At 42.6% G+C, this 27,134-nt stretch overlaps 1 protein-coding gene across 1 annotated transcript in view; it reads left to right on the top strand.

The window, feature by feature from the left end:
* The first annotated feature begins 3,257 nt into the window (after positions 1-3,257).
* LOC135881607 (histone-lysine N-methyltransferase SETMAR) overlaps positions 3,258-27,134 on the top strand; it is a 69,285-nt gene continuing 45,408 nt past the window's right edge. Inside the window, exon 1 of the mRNA XM_065408264.1 lies at positions 3,258-3,393. Within this exon, the coding sequence (XP_065264336.1) occupies positions 3,258-3,393 (136 nt within the window). The remainder of the gene's footprint in view (positions 3,394-27,134) is intronic.

Genomic DNA, 27,134 nt, shown 5'->3' with positions numbered 1-27,134 from the left:
ACAAGACTACATATAAAGTTCTAACAATTTAATTCAAGTAAATTAACTAAACAAAATTTACTTGTAAGATAAGTAATCACTTGAATCTTGACAGACAGCCTTCAGAATTGTGATTGCTAGCTATGGACCAAGTTTACAGCCAGACTTAGACACTCAGTTCTTGGGATTTCTGGGTGTTTCTGCATAACACAAGAACATATTTGCACAGATAGCAAACAACAAGTGCACGGCGGGGTAATTGCACATGCTACTGACAATCTACACAAAACAGATAAGCATTTCTATCTGCAGTTCCCTGATCCGCAAATGTATATTTTAGCATAGAAATAGGCCTATAAAGTCAAATTTCTAAAACTAGCAAATTGAATTAAACTTTCTTAGGGCTCAACTGACATTAATGGAGTTGGCGTTGGTTAAACTGGAGTAGAAAGTTTGGTTAATAAAAGATGAAAAATAATCACAACACAGTAACATTTAACACTTTCAGTACCCTTTGAAGTGCACTGTACAGCAGTGGTTCTAAACCAGGGGTATGCGTACCCCTGGGTATACACAGAGGTCTTCCAGGAGGTACATCAAGTCATCTAAATATTTGCCTAGTTTTACAACAGGCAACATAAAAAGCACTAGCGAAGTCAGTGCAACTAACATTTCATACGGACAATAACTTGTTTATACTGCGCTATATACACTATACACTGAAATGTAAGTACAGTATTTATATTCCAATTGATTTATTTTATAATTATATGGGGAAAATGCAAAAGGAAGCAATTTTTCAGTAGTAGTGTGCTGTGACACTTTTGTCTTTTTATGTCTGATTTTGTAAGCAAGCAGTTTAAGTGAGGTTTAACTTGGAGGTGCGCAAGACAAATCAGACTCCTGAAAAGTGTATAGTAGTCTGGAAAGGTTGAGAGCCACTGCTGTGCAGTATTCTCAGACAGATCAAAATGCATTTGATTATCCAAAGTATCAGAAATGCTTCAGCCTGCACAATGTTTCAGGAAAAAATCAGCAGAAGTTTGTTCTCCATGTGTTACACTTCCACCATATTAGTTCATTTTGATAGAATACATGTCTCCCCACCACCTCCCCTGTGAAGGGAACGAACCTCAGACTTTTTCAGCTTGTGTATTTGGTTCAGGTGTAGTCTCAGGAATGGGCAATGTTTTGGATGGCTTCTTGTTTTAAGCTTAGCCCTTTCACCACTCCCTGATTACCAATCATTGTTCACCTTCTCCTCCTCCTCTGTATTAATATTTAATTGTCATAAGAAAGGATTAACATTTGGAAGTCTGCAAGCAGAAAACGTATGTTAGCCCCAACACTACTTGACACTTAGCGGATAACCATGAGCTTGTGCAGCCAGACAGGCTCATGTAGCGGATTTAAAATTAAAGCACATTGGCCTGAAAACATTTCCTTCTGTATCCAAATGTCTCTCCCCCTCTAGGACTTGTTTTAAATTTTTTAAAATATTGAAGGATAACCCTTAGACACGTTTCATTAGTTACCCAAGAATTGTCTGCAGCACTTTTTAGTGCTTTTTTTACCCCCAAAGTACACTTCATGCTGCCAGCTACAAAATGCGTCAATAATTATATCCCTCTCAGGTATACAGTGCACATCACTGACGCTTCTTAATTGCTTTGTGTGGAATCTTGTCATGAGAATAAATCATGCCAGCATAATTGGTTGCTTAGCAGCACAACCATCTCTCAACCAGTATCCTGCACCACCTGCCTTTTCTCTCTTCTGAACATGCTACTTCATCATTTTGTGCTGACACCACACTATGATGGGAATGGAGTGAGGCCTTGGGGCTCCTTAGAGTTTCCAGATATGGAGTCCTTTCTCCACCTATGATACAAAATTTATACTAGGAGAAAAAGGAGTTTGTTTTTTCCACATAATTAATCCACTAACATGCTGAACAATATTGCAAAGCAGTGTTACTCAGAGCACCTTGGGCAATGGACCGCCCCCCTTCTTGAATGTCTAAGAAACATCCCATATGCTGTGGACACTTCCACAAACAGATAGATAGTTTGGGCAAGATTTCAGCAACATCCATGTGTATCAATTCCATACCGTAAAAGAACTTTTCCTTTTCTCTTTAAAAGCATATCAACCATTCTCACCATTTTAACCACACTTGTCCAAAAAGCTATCAATGACCTAAAGATCTTCCTACATTATTATTTGTCCTCTAAAATATCACTGAAGATTTATATTGGCCCATATAAACAGCAGCGTGGATTAAATTCCTCTCTCTCAAGGTCCTTTGTGTAAAAGGTGCCTCTATGTAACTGTGCCTTTGTTCTCTAACCAAATTCCCAATAGTCCAGACACAGAGCTGGCTAAATCTATTAGAAATTAGCATCACTATGCTAATAGAAGTGTTATCCTGACGACTCCTGTTCTGTCCACTATTACTATATTCAGATGATCCAGAAAATAGTTAAAGATTAAAACTAGATTGTTGAGTGCTAACTGATTAACTAAACAATGCATCCTGTATGTATTTCTATTCCTGAAGCCAAGAGATTATAGGAGAGTAACGTGACATTAACCTTTGCAAAATCAGCTGATAGTAATGCAATATGCAGTGACAATCTAATGGACAGTATTAAGTGTTTCACCACAGTTCCACACACTGCTTTTTGTATTTCATCCCATACCTCTACCATACTCATATGTTAGAAATACTGTACACTGCATAATAAAATTAAAAAGGAAGAAAACCCTGCATTGCATCTGAGAAAATGAAGACTTTCTGGATAGAAGTCAGCGTTTGGTACTGCAGGCACAGCATGCTGAAGAATCAGAGAGGGCAGTGCAGAACGGGGAAGAAAATTGGCAGCATGTGACCTCCAGAAGAAGAAAGAGGAGAACCCATGTATCCCCAAGGCAGAGAGATGTAAGAAACCATTTTCAGGCTCTCTGCACTGGTACTACAGTGGAGAATGGTTTGGAAGAGTCATCTGAGGGAAGGGATCAGAAGGAGACCCCATTGACTGGAAGGTATGGGATGCATTGTCCTAGAGATGGGGGTTCCATGACCACCACTCCCAAGAGGAGGAGATGGGTGGTGGTGGTCGGGGACTCCCTCCTAAGGGGGACAGTCATCCATCTGCCGTCCTGACCGGGAAACTCGAGAAGTGTGCTGCTTGCCTGGAGCTAGTATTCAGAATGTGACGGAGTGACTGCCGAGACTGAGCAAGCCCTCGGACCTCTACCCCTTCCCACTTCTCCACATGAACGCCAATGATACTTCCAAGAATGACCTTGAGCAGGTCACTGCAGACTATGTGGCTCTGGAAAGAAGGATAAAGCAGTTTGAGGTGCAAGTCGTGTTATCATCCATCCTCCCTGTTGAAGGAAAAGGGCCAGGTAGGGACCATCAAATTGTGGAGGTAAATGCATGGTTACGCAGGTGGTGTCGAAGAGAGGGATTTGGATTCTTCAACCATGGGATGGTGTTCCAGGAAGAAGGATTGCTAGGAAGAGATGGGATTCACCTAACAAAGAGAGGGAAGAGCATCTTTGCAGGCTGGCTTGCTAACCTAGTGAAGAAGGCTTTAAACTAGATTTGCTGGGGGATGATGACCTAAGCCCTGAGGTAAGTGGGATACCGTGAGGAAACACAAGGAGGAGGGTGCAACAGAGGAGGCCTCCTGATTCATATTGAGAAAGAAGGGCAAATTGGCTAGTTATCGTTGGTGCCTGTACATAAAGCCTGGGGAACAAGCAGAAAGAATTGGAAGTCCTGGCACAATCAAGAAACTATGATGTGATTGGAATAACAGAGACTTGGTCGGATAACTCACATGACTGGAGCACTGTCATGGATGGGTATAAACCATTCAGGAAGGACAGGTGGGGGAGAAAAGGTGGAGGAGTTGCACTGTATGTAAGAGAGCAGTATGATTGCTCAGAGCTCCAGTATGAAACTGGAGAAAAACCTGTTGAGAGTCTTTGGGTTAAGTTTAGAGGCGAGAGCAACAAAGGGTGATGCCGTGGTGGGTGTCTGCTATAGACCACCAGACCAGGAGGATGAGGTAGACGAGGCTTTCTTCAGACAACAGAAGTTTCCAGATCACAGGCCCTGGTTCTCATGGGGGACTTAAATCACCCTGACATCTGCTGGGAGAGCAATACAGCAGTGCACAGATGATCCAGGAAGTTTTTGGAGAGCGTTGGGGACAACTTCCTGGTGCAAGTGCTGGAGGAACCAACTAGGGGCCATGTTCCTCTTGACCTGTTACTCACAAACAGGGAAGAATTGGTGGGGAAGTAGAAGTGGGTAGCAACCTGAACAGCAATGACCATGAGATGGTCGAGTTCAGGATCCTAACAAAAGAAAGAAGAGCAGCAGAATACAGACCCTGGACTTCAGAAAAGCAGACTTTGACTCCCTCAGGGAACTGATGGCAGGATCCCCTCGGAGGCTAATATGAAGGGGAAAGGAGTCCAGGAGAGCTGGCAGTATTTTAAAGAAGCCTTATTGAGGGCGCGGGAACAAACCATCCCGATGTGCAGAAAGAATAGCAAATATGGCAGGCGACCAGCTTGGCTTAACAGAGAAATCTTCAGTGAGCTTAAACACAAAAAGGAAGCTTACAATAAGTGGAAACTTGGATAAATGACTAGGGAGGAGTATAAAAATATTGCTTGAGCATGCAGGGGTGTAATCAGGAAGGCCAAAGCATAATTGGAGTTGCAGCTAGCAAGGATGTGAAGGGTAACAAGAAGACTTTCTACAGGTATGTTAGCAACAAGAATGGGATTTGATAGCAGCCTTCAACTACCTGAAAAGGGGTTCCAAAGAGGATGGAACTAGGCTGTTCTCAGTGGTGGCAGATGACAGAACAAGGGGCAATGGTCTCAAGTTGCAGTGGGGGAGGTCTAGGTTGGATATTAGGAAAAACTATTTCAGTAGGAGGGTGGTGAAGCACTGGAATGGGTTACCTAGGGAGGTAGTGGAATTTCCATCCTTAGAGGTTTTTAAGGCCCAGCTTGACATAGCCCTGTCTGGGATTATTTAGTTGGGGTTGGTCCTGCTTTGAGCAGGGGGTTGGACTAGATGACCTCCTGAGGTCCCTTCCAATCCTAATAGTCAATGATTGTATGAAAAATTGCATCTCTCGAGGCAAGCTTGCTGTAAGAACAAAAAACAAAAACAAAAAACAAAACAAGCTTACTGGCCAGGTCTCTCAGTTGTAATCAGCTTATATCTATTTTACTGACATTGTTGAGGGCAATAAATATATATTGTGTCATCTTTAAGAGATCAACGTTATGTATTATTTGTTCATGTGGTGCTAATTCATCCTGCCTGCAGTTAGAAAAGAAGTCATTAAACACTGTCAGGATCACAAGATACTTGATGGATAGCTTGAAGTTTGGCATTGAGTTGGGTACTGAGCCCTTTGCACAAAGCCTAACATGTATCATGTCAAAGTGAAGGAGAAAGCAATAATGAACAGTGAGAAACTGCCACAAAAGTTTTGCAAATTCAAAGCATGCATGAAACTTGCTGCAGTAAAACAAGTTATTTTGCAGTTTCTCTAGCAGAAATTAAAATCATTAGAGCAATTTGGCTGCTGAAGTTACCTGATTCACAGATAAGAAAGCCGTGCCAGGTAAGCGTTCATGAACAAATGAGCACCATATGAGACAGTGGCAGTTTCTGCCTACAGCACAAACAACAAATACTGTGATGGATGAAAATGGAAAAGAATTCACACAAAAATTAAAAGATATTCCCTCTCTGAAAACTCAAGATAGCAATTTTATTTCCCTATTGTCATAAAAATACACACATTGCCTTACAGGACATATAAGAATGTAAGATGCTTACCCTGGAGAGGTAACTCAGAGATATGATGCATATCACGGGTGGGAGTCTAGGGAATCAGTTCTTGGCACTAGGCTATTTAACATTTTTATTAATGATCTGGAAAAAAACATAAATCACTCAAAGTATGCCGATGACACAAAAATTGTGGAAGTGGTAAATAACGAAGAAGACAGGTCACTGATACAGAGCAATCTAGATCACTTGATAAACTGGGTGCAAGCAAACAATGTATGTTTTAATACAGCTAAACATAAATGGACACACCTAGGAACAAAGAATGTAGGCCATACTTACCGGATGGGAGACTATCTTGGGAAGCAGTGACTCTGAAAAGGATTTGGGGATTGTGGATAATCAGCTGAATAGTGTGACACTGTGGCCAAAAGGGCTAATGCAATCCTGGGATGGAGAGGTTATTTTACCTCTGTATTTGGCACTGGGGTGACTGCTGCTGGAATACGGTGTCCAATTCTGGTGCCCACAATTCAAGAAGGATGTTGATAAATTGGAGAGGGTTTAGAGAAGAGCCACAAAAATGATTAAAGGATTAAAAAACATGCCTTATAGTGATTTAGCTCTATCAATCTATGCAGTTTAAAGCTAAGGGGGATGACTAGATTGCAGTTTAAGCACCTACCTGGGGAACAAATATTCAATAATGGACTCTACAGTCTAGCAGAGAAAGGTGTGACACCATCCAATGGCTGAAGCTAGATAAATTAAGACTAAAAATGTACACACCTTATTTTCAACACTGAATGTAATTTACAATTGGTACAATTTACCAGGGGCCATGGCAGATTCTCCATCACTGACTATTTCTAAATTAAGATTAGATTTTTTTTCTTCTAAAAGATATGATCTAGGAATTATTTTGGGGAAGTTCTGTAGCCAGGGTTGTACAAGAGGTCAGATTAGATAATCACAATGGTCCCTTCTGGCCTTGGAATCTATGAAGGTCAAAATCTGTGGTGAGATATACAAGTGATGAGATCAGTGAAGGTAGTCCTAGAAAAGGATTTTAGTCCATTCAGATTCTTATACTGAGCCCATCACTGCAGTAGCAGAAGTGAGAGGGGCAAAACATTTTCTATGAAGCTTCTCCCCCATTCTCTCTTGCAAAAAATGCAAATTCAGCAACACCAAAACGTTTCATGACCTTGTGTTGGTTTTGCCAAACAGTTTTGGTTGAAAAGAAAAAAAAATCCCCCAAAATAAAAATGTTTTGTTTTGACATTGATTTTTCCAGTTCAAAACAACCAATTCAAAATTTTCTTAAAATTTAATTTTAAAATATTTTTTTTTTAAAATGCTTGAAATCAAAACTGATTTTTTTATTTTTTTTACTTTCAGTTGTAGGCAAATAAAAAAAAAAGTTTTGGTTCAACCCAAATCCCCCCCCCCTCCCCCCCCGTTTTTCAGAAGTGCCAATGCACTGTCAAAAAAATCACCCTGTACCCAACTGCCTATGTTTGACGCAATATGAGGACATTTTTGGTGCTTGTTGCGAAGAGAAAGGGAAGCTATTCCAAGTTTCAAGGTAGTATTAAAGAAGCCAACAGTGGAAGGAGGGGACACAGGAAGCTGTTGTGAGAAAATACAGAGGAATGAGAGTGGGGGGAACAGCACTGGTAGGCATTATCACCTCTGAAGTTATCTGCAACCACCACCACTGAGGGGTACTGGAGGCTGCTCAGCCACCATTGCATAAGGGTTTACGTGGACTATCCCATGGGCTCAAAAAAGAGGCAGAGACAATCAAGATGCACAGGGCTGCTTAGGAGAGAGCAATGACTTCGCTTGAGTTTCATCCAGTTTCAATGAGGAAATTTTTTTAGGACGGTAGGAAAGATCTGTCGGCCACCTAGGACGTATCCATGCCACTCATGGTCTGAAAGGCCAAAGCCCATTATTGCCGGGTTACCAACTATCCTCAAACATGTTATGGCATCATTCCTGCTCGAGAAGCCACTGTCTAACAGTAATCTAAAATAAGCAGGGGTTGTGTGTGTCAGAGGATAGTGGGCAGGAATATTTACACACTTCAGGTCCTATCAACAGGCCAGATAATGTATTAGTATGGGATGTGCAAGGCTCCCAAGTATTGTGTAGGCTGCCTGCGTACAAAGCCAACCAATCCAGAAGATGGTCAGCCTAGTGAATGGAGGATGAGGGAGTAAGGTAATCTACACCTGCTCCCTGATCAGATGTAGAGTTACTGAGGAGTGGGAAAGTCATGTCAATGAGCTATCCCACTCCCCCAGATGTTGTTACATGCATCCTGACCTCCTCCCCCAGAGAATGACAAGATGGGATGTTAGGGCGAAGAGAAAGAAACCTCAAAGGAGCAGCTGCAGCCATGCCACGTGTCTTTTATTTGTAGTGTAGATGTGTCCTAAGTGTTCTCTCCCTTTCAGGGCCGGCTCCAGGGTTTTGGCCGCCCCAAGCAGCCAAAAAAAAAAAAAAAAAAAAGCCGCGATCGCGATCTGCAGCGGCAATTCGGTGTAAGGTCCTTCGCTCCGAGCGGGAGTGAGGGACCATCCGCCGAATTGCCGCCGAATAGCTGGACCTGCCGCCCCTCTCCGGAGTGGCCGCCCCATGCACCAGCTTGCCAAGCTGGTGCCTGGAGCCGGCCCTGCTCCCTTTTGCCCCCTCAACACACGTGCATGCACTCTAACCTGTATGGAAGCTTCTCAGATAATCTACATCTACCATTTCAACCCTCAGCAGCTACCAGTGCTACCAACTAGTTCAATATACTTTCTTTAATCACCAGCATTTTGACACTTGTTACCTTTTTATGGATTACAGTACTATCCTGGAGAGACACCAGGTAAAGACTCTACACAATAACCCATTACGCTCCAAGAAGTCAGGGACTTATCAAAACAGGAAGGCCTTTCTCTCCCTCCACCATCCAAAGAACTTATTTAAAATTCCTTTTAGTCTTAGTCCCCTGAGACCCAGGAGAAAGTAGGAAGAAGCTCAGGGCACTGCCAGAGTCAAAGAACCCTAATCCTATTTATCTAGCTCGAGATCCCTGAGCTGGAACCCAGTGGAGTGCGTGGGCCTGGGTTCCCCTACCAACCCCCTGATAGACTTGGCTGTGAGAAAAGGGTTTTCAGACTCCTGAGAACCAGGAATAGACTGAGAGCCCCACTAGCACCCCAGGGGCTGCACCACACTTGGCCAGAGGGGGCGCCATCACACTACACTGATGCCTCACAGGCTTATACAACTATTATAGGGAATTAGCCAGCCTTTCACTTGATCAGCTGGTATTACCACCCAGGGCCCTCAAAGGTTCTGGAACCTACCTTGCTTACAGACAGAAATGATCAATACACAAGTCAATTTTTCTTCACAAACTAAGTGTTCCTGTTTGGGCAGTTCTATGGACCACCACTAGGTGGGTCACAAAGATACCTCTTAAATTTACCCTGGGGAATCATCAGAATACAGTTATGCTAGTCTGGATGTGGTTAGCTTTCACAGAGCTGAGATTTTTTTTTCTTATCACAAATTCTCAAGAGGTCTGAAAGACAATAAAAACTTGGTTGCATCTGTGCTCTCTTTAGTAAAGATCAGCCTATTGGTAGCTTTGGTGTGGCTACAGATGCATTGCTAGTAGCAATGTATCCTTCTTATTTCCCTTGTGCTTTCCTACTGCTTTCATTAGCTGTGTAATATAGCTTTCTTCAGCTAGCTGATTAGCTGATAACTGTTTCTATGTTAATACTTGAATTCAGTTCATTTAAAAAAATCCGATAAGGAATCATGTTTCATTTTTTGAAATTGCATAGTCTTCAGAGTCTGTGTGTTAATAGCAAACTTAATAATACTGTGTAGTAGAAGGAATTCTTGAAAAACAAAAAGTCTTTAAAAATATTTGCCTACCATATATGCCAAAGTGAAATGGCAGCACAGTTCCATGTCATTCAAGACAATGGGCATCTGCTCAAACTGTATTAATTGCTTTTTAAAATGGAGGGTGAAGGAAGTGTCTTTTTTATAAATCACTCCTATATTGTTACCCAAAATGGTTCTCCATTCAGAGCTATGATTTCATCCAAGTTAGAGGCCTAGGACATGCTGGGAGAACTGGAAATATTTTAGGTGGCACCAGCAATCAAAAGATGAGGCCAGGAGTTTGGAGGAGAATTACAGGTAGAGCAGTGTTAAAAACCACACAACACATTCTTGTATTATGGAAGAACTGGTGGAGAAAGATGGCTTTTACAGCTCTTGACGCCTTTGCCTGTTCTGGTGAAGACCTGTGCGAGGCTCCAGCATATCAGTCCGTTCATCCCCTCCTGGGCTGTCGTCTCTGGACAGCTCCTTAGTAGCTTCCTGTCAGGAGCTCCTTTCTCCAGCCTGCTCACCCCTCCTGTAGCTACCCCACCCGTCTGCTTCCCAGCCCTTTTATCCTCCCAGCCTGTATTCACCCTTTGAGCACTGGGCCAGCTTGGGATACATACAACTCACGACAATGCCTCATGACTGCATCTAATGTTTCAAAGAGATGCACCAAAATGAGACACATAAGGGACTGAGGTAGATGAAGTGCTATTTTTGTATCCTATAATGTCCCCCACACACACACACCCAGGAATGCAGTGGATACCCAGTGGGTGTTTTCTTTTCAACATTAAATTTTCCTAGGACGACAACTTTATCCAAATCTTGTAGAATTAGAACATGGAAAACTGTTGCATTTGCAGTTTAGAAATACCCCAATGAGGGAAGCTCCTGATAAAATCTAGACCTGGAGTTGCCATAGTCAGATGAAAGTTTTAAGCAATCAGATTTGTAGGCTTTGAAGGTTGTCCCATTGTCATGTAATGTTTCGTGAGCTACTTAATGTACTAAGTGCACTTTGGCCAAGATTTTTTTTTTTTTTTTAAACAAGTGCCTATATTTAGGCTCCAAAAATTGTGTCATGAAGGTTTCTTGGGCTGGGGATAGGAAGAGTAAGAGCTCCACCCCAAAATAGCCAATAGCCCAGAGATTAGGAAATTTTGCTGGGTTGTGAGAGATTCAAATCCCTGTTTTCCCTGATTTTGGGGGTGGGTGTGTGGAAGATGGATGAGGGCTCAGTTTGGAATGTATCTATCTATCTATCTATCTATACCATTAGCCACATTTCAAATACTCAGATGATAGTGCCTTTAGAAAAAGGATCACAACCTCCCAGTATACAAATCCTTAGGATCTCCAAATCAAGACAGTAATAATCCTCAGAAAGGATTGTAGAAAGCTTGTAGAGCGGACAACATTGCCATTAGTCTAAGTTATTGCTACTACAACTTGGAAGATTATAGTTATTACTTTCTTCTGTTAGCCCCCATAACAACCAAGCTCGGAGTCCTCTTCCTCTATTAATGTCTAATTATTGCCTAAGTGTCCCTTTTGGTGTTATTTGCACCAGAAGTGGTTAAAGCTAAGCCTCAACAAACAGGATAGTTTCCAGAAATTACAAATTTTGGCCCATTCCACAGAAAGTTACAGCCGTATCAAACCAAAAGAAGTGAAAATTGATTAAGCTTTAAGAACCTTCCCTTATAGCCTGGGTTTTGTTTTGATCATTTTTCCTCTTTACTGGCAACATGAACAGCCTGTAAATGTACAAAAATGAACCACTATGCTGACAGGTTGCTATTAAGAATTAAGTTTTTCCAATTCTGTTAACTATACGAGCATGATTTAAAAAAAAAAAAAAAAAACAAGTAGCAAAAACCACAACTGCATAATAGCTAGGATCCTGACAACCAGCTAACAAAAAGGACATATTTTTAATAAATATACCACCCTCCTGGCTCTGCCTTTCTTCTTGTATGCTCAGCTGTAGCAATTAGGAGACTAATCTATAGGAAGCCTATCCTCAAAAGCCTCTCTCTGCTTTCTCCAGCTGTTTCCCCTCTTTTCATTGCCAGCAATCTCAAGCTCTGAAGACATGATTCGCCACTGCAGGAGTCCAAACTACTTCTGCTCTGGGGCCATAATCCTCGCTAGGTACTGGGAAATGGTCTTTATTTTAAATCAATAAAATAAAATAAGTAAGTAAATAAATAAATAAATAAATAAATAATGGAGGCACTAGGCCATTGGCTCTCAAACTTTTGTACTGGTGACCCCTTTCACGTAGCAAGTCTCTGAGTGCAACCCACCTTATAAATTAAAAACACTTTTTTATATATTGAACACCATTATAAATGCTGGAGGCGAAGCGGGGTTTGCGGTGCAGGTTGACAACTCGTGACCCTCCCATGTAATAACCTCATGACCCCCTGAGGGGTCCCGACCCCCAGTTTGAGAACCCCTGCGCTAGGCTAAGCAAGCCTAGACTTTGCAGAAGCCACATAATATGGGTCTGTTTTTAAGTGACATTTCTAGACCTGGCTGATATTTTCCATTCAAAAATTTCATCCTCCTTCCTTAATCACCACTAATATTGCTTTACATAGGGCTTTCCAAATCAAGCATCTCACAGCACTTTATAAAGGCAGGTAAGCCTCTGCATCATTTTGGAAGTGAAGAAACTGAGGCAGTGTATGACTTGGCCAGAGTCACAACAAATAACCTACGAAACTGGCAATAGTACCCACATAGCCTGACTCCCAAGCCACAAGATGAATTTGCTCCACAAGGAAGAAGTTACATTGTGGAATGCTGGGGGGGAATAGGTTTGTGGCTGTGGATTCTGAGCTCTCTTTTCTTCCACGGGAGGAAGCGTTCTCCAGCAATTAGAGGATGGAAGTGGGAGGTAGGGCTCAAGTTCTATTCCTGGAGATGTCAGCGAGTCTGCCTCAGTTTGCCCTTATGTAAAATGGGGCCAACACCACCTCACTGGGATGACGCAAGGTTTAACTAATAAAGGGACAAATCATGACTCCACTGCTTTGTTCACAACTGGTAGGGTTTTGATGTATGGGAGATAGGATTTGAAGATCCTGTGGAGATTAGCTGGGGGGGGGGGGGGGGGGGAAGTGTTGGAGACAGGACCAGGGTTCACAGTTTATACAGTTCTACCATCCATGCGCCTCTGCATAACATGTGAGAGGGATGCTGTTCCATGGGGGAGTGGTGGGGGGTGAGGGGGGAATAGCTAATGTCCACTTGGGGAAAACCCAGATACTTGATTGCTGCAAAATCCACAGGAGGAGAAGTGCAAAATTATTATTATTGTCAGAAAAAGGAGCCTGCTGCCATACCTGTCAACCCGCCCAAATGCAGGAGGCTGCATAGAACAGAGATCCACAGTAACCACCATGCAACAGCTTTACATTGGTCTGGAATTCATTTGCTCAGCATAACATTTGTTTACAGTCTCAGTTTCATGAGTCGGCTTTTGAGAGTTAAAAACAGCACATTTTTGTAAACTAGGAAGGGGTTGGCAGAAGGAATGGCCATCTCCACAGTTACTGCTACCTCTTCCAGCCATAAGGAACAATAGCCTAAGAACTGCAGAAAATACAGAGGAGTGCTTTTCTTGGTGTTCTGGACCAGGGCAGCAAGCTACAGGCTTCTGTTATCAGAGGAAGAATAGTTTTTCAAATACTAACATTGGACACTTAATGAGCAAACAGGGCCCGGGTTCTGGGAAGCTCAGTCTGACAATTTCATGAGCACCTAAATCCCATTTGGAATGGAGCCTCAACATTTGACATGTTCATAAACAAAAGCAACAGAAGAGTACTTGAAAACAATCCATCCTTGTGACAAAGATTTCTTCAGTAGGAGAGCATGAGTTTGGAAATCAGTCCCATTGCATTTCCAATTGCTTACTAAACCAGAAAAGGGCCCCATGAAAGTGCTCTGGTTTGAGAAACAAAGCCACACAAAGGCATCATGATGAGCCTGGATATCAGGAGAAAATGCAGAGCTAACATCAGGAAGAGGCCGTAGTCAAGATCACTGTTTCGAGTGTCAGTGATTTTCCTCAATATTAGGGCTGCATTTCATGCCTGTCAGAACCACAATCCAGTTTTTGCACAGTTGCAGTTGTGCAGACTGACCAAAGATCAGCAACATTAAAACAGCAAAAAGAGCTCACATGCAAATTGAGGGGAGGTGTCTGTCCCATCTAGTGGCACCGAGACCACTTAGAGAGATAAAATGAGTCTGCTCTACAGCCTAGCCAACAGCCAGTTGGCTTTTAGCTCATGCGGCAGAGGCTCATGCACTAAGCTCCAGAGGTCCCAAATTCGATCCCACCCACCGACGATGTTATACAAACACAAAGGAAAACTTGTTGTATAAAAAGAAAACAATCCCTTTACACATTGAGGCACACAAATAATCTTCACATAAAGACGTCACGGGATGAGTTTAGTTTCCCTTATAGGCCTTTTATGTATTTATCACCTCAGATTACAAAACAAAGCCCATACACACAGAGAATGTATGTTATGATGCAGGAGATGCCCTACATCACATCTAAGTATTTCACTACACAATGGATCGTTAGGCTAAAAAACAAAAACAAAAGTTTCCTTTTGGTGATCTAAAAATGTTTGTTTCACGGGTACAGAATGCTTCTCTCTGCTCCTACAGTCTTCTGCTACTGTACTGATGTCAATATAAATTTTCACTGCTTTCTCACAGTCACTCTGCCAATGCCTGTAATAACTTCAGTTGCCTCCTCTTGCTGAGATAACCAATCTTGTCACCACTCTGTAAGCATCAGTGGTAAAACAGAGTGGAGCTCCAACATGCAAATTCTCAGATTTGCAGCATATTAATATTACATGGAACAAAAGAGGGGAGGGAGGAGAGAGAGTGTGTTAGATTTGTTCAATTCCCTACATAGCTGTGGCCCATATAACAGGACATGAACATGCAAAGCTATGCTGCTGCTGTCTATGTGTAATTCTGCCCAGACAGTAAGTCTTTATTACAAAAGTACTTCACATTTTCTATAGAGGAAAAAAGTCATACCTATGCTTGTTCTGTATGTGTACAGCACCTTACATAACACAGTCCTGGTCTGTGACTGGGCCTACTGCAAGACAAAATACTAACATAATCCATTACTTTTAGACCTCCTGTGCTGAATTTGCAGTTCATAACAAGAGTCAACAAAGGCAACAAGTAACATTTTCAACAGTGTCTAAGTGAGTGGGAAGCCTGAGGCCTATTGCTTTTCAACAGAGTTTAGGCACTTTTGAAAAATTACGAAAGCATGGCTAGGGAACAGTCAAAACACCTAGGCCCTAACTGACAGGACCTCAAAATGGGAAAAGCAAGATTGCTGACAAGACTTTTTCAAGGTAACTGAAAAATGATTTGGTAATATAATTGCTAAACTTCAAACAAAAGTCCCCAGAAAACCCATGTTTGGAAAATATAAGAATATGCTGATGATAGAGCATTGGGTTCTCCATAACTTTCCTACTCAAATAAAAAAAAAATAAAGATTAATGAAATGTATTAATTAATTAATGATTAATGTAATGTAATTAACTATGGTACTAAAAGATGGAAAACTGCTAAATGGTAAAAATAAAGGCTGTGTTTTGCTAAGTTAATGGTTCATGACAACGTATGTTGAACGGTGAAAGGATAATTGAGTTATGTTGATACATTACTACTGGTTTAACACAACACAAAATGGAAAATGAAAAACAAAATTATGAAAGTTGGGGTAAATGTATAACTGGGTATGTGGCATGACTGATGACACAGAAGTACAAATTAATGTATAAAAATCAAGTGACCACAGGCCCAAGTTGAAGAACTCCGATTCAGAGACTGAGATGACCCTCATGAAGATGATCCTCTTGGTACACCAAAACTCAGTTACTTGGGCCCCTACCTGTTCTATTTTCTCACGTATCATACGTACATGATCAGAAACTATAAATGGCAATGACTGTCTAAATTTAATCAACTTTTCAACTTTATAAATTTTCAAATAAAGTAGACTCATGCCTCAATGTCCTTACAGCATTAAATCACAGTAGAGGAGATGTTGAGCTTCCATGTGGTCATCAAAAAGAACAAGAGAAATAACCTCAGTTCCACTGAGGGCAGCCCCTTGCAGGAAATGCTCAAGTGCCTCACAGTAATGTGCAAACCATTTTTAAATGAGCTCTCACAGAATAATACACATTACAGATGGAAGCTAAGTCATCTTGTCCATCCCGACCCTATTTCTTCTACAGGCTGGGAAGGAAGAGAGACAGATTGGTATTGGTATTTATACTTTAAGTACTTGGGAGGTGTCATCTGCAGCATATTAGTATTCTTGCCAAGTCAAGTTTTGATTGACTAGCAGTGAAGTTTTTATCACTTCTCTTACTTAAATCTTTCAAGAGGAGAACAGGAATTTGCATAATGGGAATCACTAGCAACAACAAGGGTGTGGCAGGGGGCTGAGAACAAGGGGTTGGGGGGCAGGAGGGGTGCAGCCGGGGCTCAAGGCAGGGGGTTGGGGGCTCAGGGCAGGGGTGCAGGAGGGGTGCGGTAGGGGGCTCAGGACAGGGGTTGGAGTGCAGGAGGGACGCGGCAGGGGGCTCAGGGCAGGGAGTTGGGGTGCAGGGTGTGGCAGGAGCCTCAGGGCAGGGGTTTGGGGGCTCAGGGCAGGGGTTTGGGGTGCAGGAGGGGGCTCAGGGCAGGGGGTTGGAGGCTCAGGGCAGGGGGTTGGGGTGCAGTAGGGATGTGGCAGGGGGCTCAGGGCAGGGGGTTTGAGTGCAGGAGGGGTGCAGGGTGCAGGAGGGGGCTCAGGGCAGAGGGTTGGGGTGCAGGAGGGGTGCAGGGTGTGGCAGGAGCCTCAGGGCAGGGGGTTGGGGGCTCAGGGCAGGGGGTTGGAGTGCAGGAGGGGTGCAGTAGGGGCTCAGGGTAGGGGGTTGGATGTAGGAGGGGTGCAGGGTGTGGCAGGGGGCTCAGGGCAGGGGGTTGGGGTGCAGGAGGGGTTCAGGGTGCGGGCTCCAGCCAGGCGCCCCTTACCTTGAGCGGCTCCGGGGTGGCAGCGGCGCACAGCGGTGCTAAGACAAGCTCCCTGCCTGCTCTAGCCCCGTGCCACTCCCAGAAGCGGCTGGCACCATGTCCCTGCGGCCCCTGGAGGGTGGGGCAAAGGGCTCCACGCGCTGCCCTTCGCGTGCTGCCGCAATTCCCCATTCACAGCCAATGGGAGCTGCAGAGTCGGCGCTCGGGGTGGGGGCAGTATGCAGAGACCCCTGGCCGTGCCACCTCCTAGGAGCTGCTGCTGGATATGCCAGTTGCTTCTGGGAGAGGCACGGAGCCAGGGCAGGTAGGGAGCCTGCCTTAGCCCCGCCAGACTTTTAGCGGCCTAAAATCTCCCAGATTGGCTTCAGTAGTCTCCAGGATATCAAGCCTGATTCCGGGAGACTCCCAGCCAAACCTGGAGGATTGGCAACCCTAGTTGGGCATAACCAACACCCTTCATCTCAGCTAGTTGTAAGAAACAGTTACGCTCCTTTATAAACCATCTGGCTGAAACAATAGCAGCCTCCATCCCAACCAACGGCTGATGTCACCACCCAAAATAACCCCAAAGCACATATGGGCAAATAGCCAGTGAAACCTATTGTTTTGGGAAGCTTTGTGTATCAGACACCGAGAGAGGAAAGAAGCAAGAATAGAAAAGCCAAGGACACAGCCTGAATAAGCAGTGGAAGCGTGGCCCTGAGAAAAATCCCTAGAGAGAAGAAGTTTAGGACTGAGTGTGGCTTGGAGCTGCAAACAAATTGTCTCCTGCTCTTTGATTCCTGGTGCATTCAGGGAAATGGGACTTTGTATATTCTTTGTAAATAAACGGGAGTGCATCAAAGAAACATCTCGCCCCATCATCAATTTCTCCTCCTAATGCAAAAAACCCCACAACAACCTAAATTTGGCTAACTGCTTAGGTCAAAAAAGGAGTCACAATATTTTAGCCTTTGAAACCTAACACTTCTTACTGCAAAATGTGGCCTCCTTTAGCTGTCTGGAAGGGATGCAATTGGGCAGTCAAGATCATGCCCATGCTCAGTCTCCCACCGAAGACTATATTGCAATGAATCAGCTGGCTCATTGCCAAGTACTGTGCTAACCTGCCCTGTGCAATGTCCAGGCAGCAGAGAGCTACATAATCCCTCCAGCACAAAAAAAAAAAAAAAAAAAAAAAAAAAAAAGGAAAAAATTCCCAGAATTCTAAGGGATCCTGGCTCAGGGGGGAGCAGATGCAGAAAGTTGGTAGTGGATGGAAGGCCTGATAGCAGGCCACCTAAGAGCTGGGCCAAGATATGCCATTTAGGGAACTGGGGTCAAAATCTGTCTGGGGATTGGTCCTGCTTTGAGCAGGGGGTTGGACTAGATGACCTCCTGAGGTCCCTTCCAACCCTGATATTCTATGATTCTATGTTGCTGGCAGGGGGGCAGCAATAGAGACAGCAAAAAAGATACGGGCTGCAGGCAAGAAGATGGTTCAAAGGGGTTCCGCTAGGACGGGGTGGCCAACCTATGGCTCCGAGCCACATGCGGCTCTTCAGAAATTAATCTGCAGCTTCTTGTATTGGCACCGACTCTAGGGCTGGAGCTACAGGCGCCAACTTTCCAATGTGCCAGGGGGTGCTCACTGCTCAACCTCTGGCTCTGCCACAGACCCTGCCCCCACTCCACCACTTCCCACCCCCTCCCGAGCCTGCCGTGCCCTCGCTCCTCCCCCCACCCCACCACGAAATAGCTGATCGGGAGGTGCGGGGAGCGGGGGGGGGGGGAACTGATGGGGGGGCTGCCGACATATTACTGTGGCTTTTTGGCAATGTAGATTGGTACATTCTGGCTCCTTCTCAGGCTTGCCACCCCTGCACTAGGACTTTGGTACCTTTTACATCCCTGAAGGGGACAGCCCCCAGGGGCTAGGTTGATCTTTTTAGTCTACAACTTTTGAAGTCTTTGCGCAGTGTGTATAAGCAACTTGCGTTTTCTCTCATTCCTAGTCAAAATAAGAAAGAAAGAAAGAAAAGATATCCTATCTCCTAGAACTGGAAGGGACTTTGAAAGGTCATTGAGTCCAGCCCCCTGCCTTCATGAGCAGGACCAAGTACTGATTTTGCCCCAGATCCCTAAGTGGCCCCCTCAAGGATTGAACTCACAACCCTGGGTTTAGCAGGCCAATGCTCAAACCACTGAGCTATCCCTCCCCCCAAAGAAGTGCTCTCTCTTATTTGAGGTGAGCGAGTGCCTGGGAACACATCGAGGGCTGCAGGCCAAAGAGCCTAGTGCTTGGAACTCCTACAGTGCTTGCCTCTGAGAGTACTACATCCAGGATGCTACCAGACGCCTAGGGACGCAGGAGCACAACATGCATAGCAACACTCTGCAGTGGGGTCAGTTATAATGTTCTCGGACAATTCCAAATTGGTCCCTCGGGGCCAGGAATATCCTGTCCACCATTGTGCCAGTTACTCACGATTTTAAAGAGATGCTCCAACCTTCAATTTTTAAAAAGCATAGATATGTTTTTAAGTATCAGTTTCTGATTGGCCACCTATGAATATTTCATAAGCCTAACACACTCACAGGCTTTTCTGCTCCGCTGTTGATCTTTTAAAGGGTGTTTCCAGCAAGGGAGAAGCTGGCTAAGACACTGATACTGCAAGTAACTCCATCCAGGCAGTCTCCTGAGTCCAGACATAGCTGCACTGAAGTCAGTGGGTATCCACCCATGCAGATCAGCTTGTGGCATTAGGACCCAACTAGCTGTAAAGATACAGTAAAACTGACTGTACACAATGCGCTGTCAATTGCACAAAGTAAGCAAACTGAAAAATAGAGAAAAATATCCTGCTTTCATTCACTTCAGTTAGTAGGAACAAAATTTCCAAGCAATTTTGCTGTTCTAGTTGACAGTATCCCTTTAAATGACTCTACATTAGCTTTTAATTCTCCTTATCTCACCAATCACTAAATGTGACGCTATGTTTGGTGAATGTACTCATTCAGTACCATAATATCCTCATTTTCCAGTCTGTGTCGTATATTACAGTTCATACAAGGAAGTTTAATTAGTCTCCTGTGACTACGATTCACTTCCTCCGGCAAATTCATTTAGATCAAACAGAGGAGGGAAGAGAGGCTGTTTTACTGATGGCAAACACATTTCAAATTCATTTCTTAACAGTCATTGTCTCTCTCAGCTGTATTTGCATATGGTTTCATTTCAGGGGAAGCATCCTTTGTTTAAAAAAGCTCTTTATTTTCCTCTTTTCATATGCCTGGATATTATTTTTAATTGTGCCACAATAAACCTACATCTAGAATCCCAGAGTCCAAGCTACAAGCTAGCTCACTTGAGCTTAATACAATCAAAGACTTTTTAAAATGAATGTCTATAAACATTTGTATTTTAGTACAGTGTTTAAATGAGTACTCAGTTATGTTCCATGAGATACCCAGTATAAGACAAATACAGACAGGTAGCTGGTTTGCAAATTAGCCATCTATTAGGTTCCTTACACACAGTTTATTGGTAGTCTTGGTTATCTCATTCAAGCCATCAGCAAGGTTTGAACTGGAACCTATAGTGCTAAAATGAGAGCCTCTCCTACTTGAGCTAGAGGACTACGTCCCCAAGCTGGCCTCTGTAGCAGATTCATTTATCTCTTACGTGCAGCAGCCACTAAAGGCAAATCCACACAAAGACACTGTGGGTCTCTCTCACACGCCCAGGTAACCAGGTATCAAAACATTCTTATGGGGCTTTTGTCCCTCATCGAGTCTCCAGGCTCAGGCAGGGCTCCGCCTTCATGTAAGTTCTCAGAAGAATCTGCCCAGTCTGATAGCCAGTTCCAACACTCCCTTGTCACTCTATTTTCTGCTTCATCCATACCCTGGACAGAGCTACAGCAGAATCATTGTTTGAGCTCTTAAAGAAGCACTATCCTGCAATTATGAAATGCTGCAAGTGCTTCAGTGCTGACGTGTAAGTTGGTTCCATTTCACTACCTAAATTACCAAACCACCCCAACCTGGAAGCAGCTACACAAGCCATTTGCTGACTGAGAACAGACAGCAATTTACCTCACTAGCAGTTCTAGCTAAGGCAATGGCAGCATATCGGTGCAGTGGATGGCTCCTGTCACTGCACATCTCCATCCTGGATGGCAAGTGTCTCAGATTTCACCATAGGGCAATTTTTTTTCATATAAAGACAAACAGAATCCAAATACCAAGCGGTAAAATCCTTACCTTTGCTGCTCAGAGCAACAGTTAAGACACATGGAGGAGAGAGAAAAGGGCTAAATAAAGCTCATTACTACAGAATATAAATTATTACCCAAAAGACTCTTAGGTCATCTCTGCTGTGCTATGAAACATGCATGCTCTTAACATGATGCTTATTAAAATACAAGGCACCTGACAGAAGAGGCCTATTTTTTATCTATGCTGAACCCTAGCGACTTTTCTGAAGCAGTTAAATCAAATTCATAATGCACATTAGGAAGAAGCTTACACCAAACAGAAGCCACCTCAGTGACAGCACCCTGAGCTCTACCCTAAATAAGTGATATCACCACTACTACTGTCCTACACACAGGAATGGGGGTGGGGAGTTGGCCAAGTGCCCCTTGGACATGCCTACCATCTTGGATGGGTGTGCACTCAGGTGGCTAGCCCCTCCTGCTGCTCTCGCTACCACAGCTATACTCTATTTTAGTGCGCTCATTCTGATTGAACTCACTCAGGTATGGCTCCTGGAGCTAGGAATTACACCTTCCAACTTGAAGTGTAGACATGCCTCAAACACAATCACTCCTCACTCAGGAGTGTTAGCTTTTTACTTCACAGCAGCTCATGTGCCTCTCTTACTTCTAGGCATGTTATTTTTAATGGCATTGTTGAGTAGCTGGTAATTAACTTTTAACCTGTCTTGGTTACAGACCCTTTCCCAGGGTAAATTATGCAGAAAAATGGTTTTACCCATGACACTATTTAGCCATGGTACCTAGTATACAAAAAAAAAAAAAAAAGTCTTTTGACCATTCTGGCAGAATGAAGTTACTGAGGATGCTCAAAATAAAAAAAATAAATAAATAAAAACCACTGCCTGTAGGTAAATGTGTGACTCCAGAATGTAAGTGTTTGCACAGAACTCTCTCCTGACATTTCTTTAAATGAGTGTCTTTTACAAACTGCTAATTACTTGAGAAAAATCTCACAGCACATGGCCACACTGGTAGGTAAGTTTGATTTTTGTCTAAACTTAAATGCTGTTTATGTTTCTTTCTTGTTTCAAAAACCAAACAAACTACATATTTTAAAATCTCAGTTTAATATATTATAATTAATAGACTCAAGTCTACATGGTATTTTCTGGTAATCTTTCACAAATAATTTTTTTTTAAAAATAAGCACTATTCTGTAGAACCTATACGTCAGTTACTTATTAACTCTTGTTCATTCTACTAGCTCTATGAAAGCATTTAACATTATTGGTTACAAATACTATGCACTATAAACAAAACTATGCACATTCCTGCTGACATCTTCAGTAATACGAAGGTTCCATTGTAGCAACAAGTTAACAAAGCAGAGCCACTGGTTTTCAGTGGAAGGTCATAGCGTTTCTGTAGTATCTCCCTCCTCATTATTCCCACAGGAGTCATAACTACTTTTGGCTTCCCCTCTGCTCTTAGGGACACAGGAGAGGAAAATTAACTATCACAAAGAGATTTGAGATACTGTACATACACTCATTACAGAAGCAGCTTTTCCTCTCCTGGAATTGACACCTCCTCATCTATTATTGGGAGTGGACTACATCTACCCTGATTGAATTGGCCCTGTCAACACTGGTTCTCCACTTGCGAAGTAACTCCCTGCTCTCCATGGGCTGGTCCACACTACCCGCCTAATTCGGCGGGTAGAGATCGATCTTCTGGGATCGATTTATCGCGTCTCATCTGGACGCGATAGATCGATCCCAGAAGCGCTCCCCCGTCGACTGCGGAACTCCTGCTCGCCGAGAGGAGGAAGTGCTGTCGACGGGGGAGCCTGCCTGCGCCGCGTGGACCCGAAGTAAGTACTTTTAGTTCGATATAGGAAACGTCGACTTCAGCTACGCTATTCTCGTAGCTGAAGTTGCGTTTCCTATATCGATCCCCCGCCCCAGTGTGGACCAGCCCCATGTGTCAGTATATAATGCCTGCATCTGTAACTTTCACTCTATGCATCTGAAGAAGTGAGGTTTTTACTCACGAAAGCTTATGCCCAAATAAATCTGTTTGTCTTTAAGGTGCCACCAGACTCCTTGTTGTTTTTGTACATACACTGGAAATTAACTCGATGTGGAGTTAATTTCCTTTCAGAAAGAGAAAGGAAGATAGAGTAGTCTATCATAAAACCACAGGCCTAACACTGCTCCAGCTGAAGTCATTGTCTGAGCTCCCAGATCAATGGAGTGGGATGCTTATTTCAGTATTTTTGAAGCAATGGCACAAACCGTTCAAAAGTCTATCAACTATCACTCATGTAACATCCACTCAGCACTGTAAAAATGCTAATTCCATTTTGGTTAGTTAATCACAAAAGGGGATAGAGGAAACACCAGGATCATCTCTAGATATTTTTGGAACATTCCCATGCCCCATTGCAACTCCAGTCTGCAAAAGCATCCAAAAGTAGGGTGACCAGATGTCCCGTTTTTAAAGGGACAGTCCAATTTTTGGGGACTTTTTCTTACATAGGCGCCTATTACCCCCCATCCCACTTTTTTCCACAGATGCTATCTGGTAACCCTCTCAAAAAAGGTACTTTCAAGGTCACAGGCCTCAACAGCCTATTAAAAGCCACAGATGTTATCCTATTTAAACCAGATGTCAACAGGTTTTTCAATGTCTTTGTTTGTAAAATCTGTCTCTTTCTCTTGCAGAAAGAAAGCTTAATAGAAGCTACACTAGACTAAACAAAACAAACAAACAAACAAACAAAATCACATGAGCATTAGATATTTGGATCATGGAGCAGTGGGGCTATAGAATACTAAGAAAGGGCAGAGATATTTGAAAGTTCATTTTCAATAATGCATGGAATATAAATTCAGTAGCTATGTTAATGGTGCTTAGGGTACCTACACATCCCATCTGGTGATCATTGTCACAATAGTTAATGGCTCTGTATACTAGAGGGATCCTTATTCTGAGTATCAATGAAACAATAAACCATAACAGCTCCTTTAGAGCTGTGGCAATGTTTACTCGAGGAGTTTCAATCTGCAGATTATGTCATGGGAGATGCCATTATGTTCTATCATGTCAATAAGAGTTGGCATATTTCAAAAATAATATGCTTAGAATCATCTTGCTCTACTTAATATGCAGAGTAAGCATGAATACTGATTTTTTTAAATTGAAGAGTAGTTAACACACCTGCAGTCACATTGAGCTTTAAAAAAAAAAAAAAAAAAAAAAAACAACAGCATCAGCATTTCAATTTCTTCTTGGTTTAAATATTCAACGGTACTTATTCACATTACATTACGGAGTAGCAGCTTCAAAATTACCTCTTTTAAATGAATCATTTGGTGACTACATGAACTTACTTGGGGTGGGGAAGAGGGGAGAACATCCAAATAAAATTCTGTTTTACATTAATATTCATAGATTCTAAGTCCAGACAGGACCATTTGTCAGACCTCCAGCATAATACCGACCATAGAACTTCTCCCAAATAATTCCTAGAGCATATTTGTATTTAGAAGTGGTCAGTGGAGAATCCACCACCCTTGGTAAATTGCTCCAGTGATTAATTACTCTCACCATTAAGAATTTACACTTATTTCCAGTCTGAATTTGTCTATCTTCAGCCAGACCTTTTTCCACTATACTTAGGAGCCCATTGTTAAATACCCACACACACACCATGTAGATACTTCTAGACTAATCAAGTCATCCGTTAACCTTCTCTTCGGTATTTAAAATATATTGAGCTCCTGGAGTCTCTCTAAAAAGCATATTTTCTAATCCTTTAATCATTCTCATGGCTCTTCTCTGAACCCTCTACAATTTATCAACATCCTTCTTGAACTGTGGGCACCAGAACTGGACACAGTATTCCAGCAGCAGTCTCACCACTGCCAAATACAGACGTAAAATAGCCTACTAAGACTCAAGATTTCCCTGTGTATGCATCCCAGGATCCCATTAGTTCTTTTGGCCACAGCATCATACTGGGAGCTCATGTTTAGCTGATTATCCACCATAACTCCAAATCTTTTTGAGAGAGAGTCACTGCTTCCCAGGACAGAGTCCCCCATCCTGCAAATATGGTCTTACATTTAGACATATTAAAATACATATTTGCTTGCATCCAGTTTACCAAGAGATCCAGATAGCTCTGAATCAGTGAGCTGTCTTCTTTGTTGTTTACCACTTCACCAACGTTTGTGTCATCGGCAAACTTTATCAGTGATTTTATATTTTCTACCAGCCCTGGCTGTGCCATTGTATTGCTGGACATATTACCCTTATGATGTTAAATCACAGGAGGAACCATACATCCTCAAAATGATAGATTACTGTAGACTCTAGTACAGTATGTTTAAACAATTACTGTTTGAAAATTGCTCAGAGAGGTAATGTGCTTTTTAAATGTTGCAGGCTTTCCTATCCTCCCCCATAACTATTAGTTACAGAACTATTTGTTATGAATGGAGAGGTTTTGATTAGCAATTCAATCAATCCTGATTTACTATGAATGAATCCTTCAGTCAAGTATTAGCTAAAGAGTTTAGATAAATAATCTTTTGCCTCTAGTGGATCACAAACTGTTTGCTTCAAGTATTTGTGGGGTGTGGTTGGTCATTTAAGTCGCATGGTCTTTTTTCTACTTCTAACTGGGATAAAAAAAATTTTTTTTAAAGAATAAGGACAACACTAAAAAGTTTTGGATAATCATTCATTCCAAAACTTGTTAAAATTTGCAGATTTACAATTATTTTCCACAGATATTCAGCAGTTGTCCAGATACTCAAATAACAAATAATACAATGCTGCCATGTCACAGTCAAGCAGAGCTGGAGGCAGATTCTCACCTAATGTAGATTAGTCAGAGCTCCATTGACTCAATAGAGCTGTGATAATTAACACCAGTGAGGATGTGCTCCTTGGTGCTTTTAGTCAGGAAAATAGTCACAAATGAATTTACTAGTCCACCAGCGCTATTTGAAAATGTTGTAATACTTTGGCCTCATTTCAGGTGTTGGGTTAGTGTGCAGGCGCGAGGTAGTGTTGGTGGCCTGAGATACACAGGAGGTAGATATATACATAAATCTATGACTGTGAAATTAAGAGAAAAAAAATGGAAAAATATCTATACATTTTACAATGTATTACATGAACTACTTCTGAAAATTTGGATCCATAAGTGACTAGTGATTTTAAGTGCCTACCTTAAAGTAGCCCATTTTTCAGAAAGTACTGAGCAGCCACCATCTGAAAAATTAGTCCCCTTTGAGGAGTCTCAAGTTGCACCCCCAGAAATTGATGCACTCAAAATCTCTAGTCATTTTTGAAGACAATGTATCCCATGGTACATTAGATTCATAGATTTATTCATAGAGTTTAAGACAGAAGACACCATTCAATGGATCATCTGATCTGACCTCCTGTCTATCTTGGAGCATTTCACCCAATTACCCCTCTTTTGAGTCCAATAACTTGCATTTCACTTAAGTAGATCTTCCTGAAAGAAATCCAGTCTTGATCTGAAGACTTCAAGGAGATTAAGAATTTATCACTACCCTTGACAATATGTCCCAATGGTTAACCACCCTCCCTGTTAAAAATTTGTACCTTAGTTCTCATTTGAATTTGTCTAGCTTTAACTTCCACCATAGAAGAGTTCTTTAGTACACAGTATTTTCTCCCCTTAAAAAGGTACTTATACACTGTAATCAAGTCACCTCTGAGTTTTTTTGATAAGCTGAATAGATAGATCTCCTTCAGTCTGTTCCCAAAAGGCATCTTCTCCCACCTTTGAATCATTTTTGTGATTCTTTTCTACACCCTCTCCCATTTTTCAACCTCCTTTTTCAAATATGAACACCAGAACTGGACGCAGTATTCCAGTATCTGCCTCACCAACACCATATAGAAAAGTACAATCATCTCCTTACTTCTACTCACTACTCCCCTGTTTAGATCCTGAAGGTTCGCATTAGCTCTTCTTGCCATAGCCTTTCACAGGGAACTCATATTGAGTTATTTGTCCACTATAACCCTTAGATCTCTTTGACAGCCACTGCTTTCCAGACTACAGTGCTCCATTC

This window comes from Emys orbicularis, chromosome 7, assembly GCF_028017835.1.
Source record: "Emys orbicularis isolate rEmyOrb1 chromosome 7, rEmyOrb1.hap1, whole genome shotgun sequence".
Taxonomy (NCBI): Eukaryota; Metazoa; Chordata; order Testudines; family Emydidae; genus Emys; species Emys orbicularis.
Note: the sequence above shows the minus strand (reverse complement) of the source record. Positions and strands in the feature narration are given on the sequence as shown.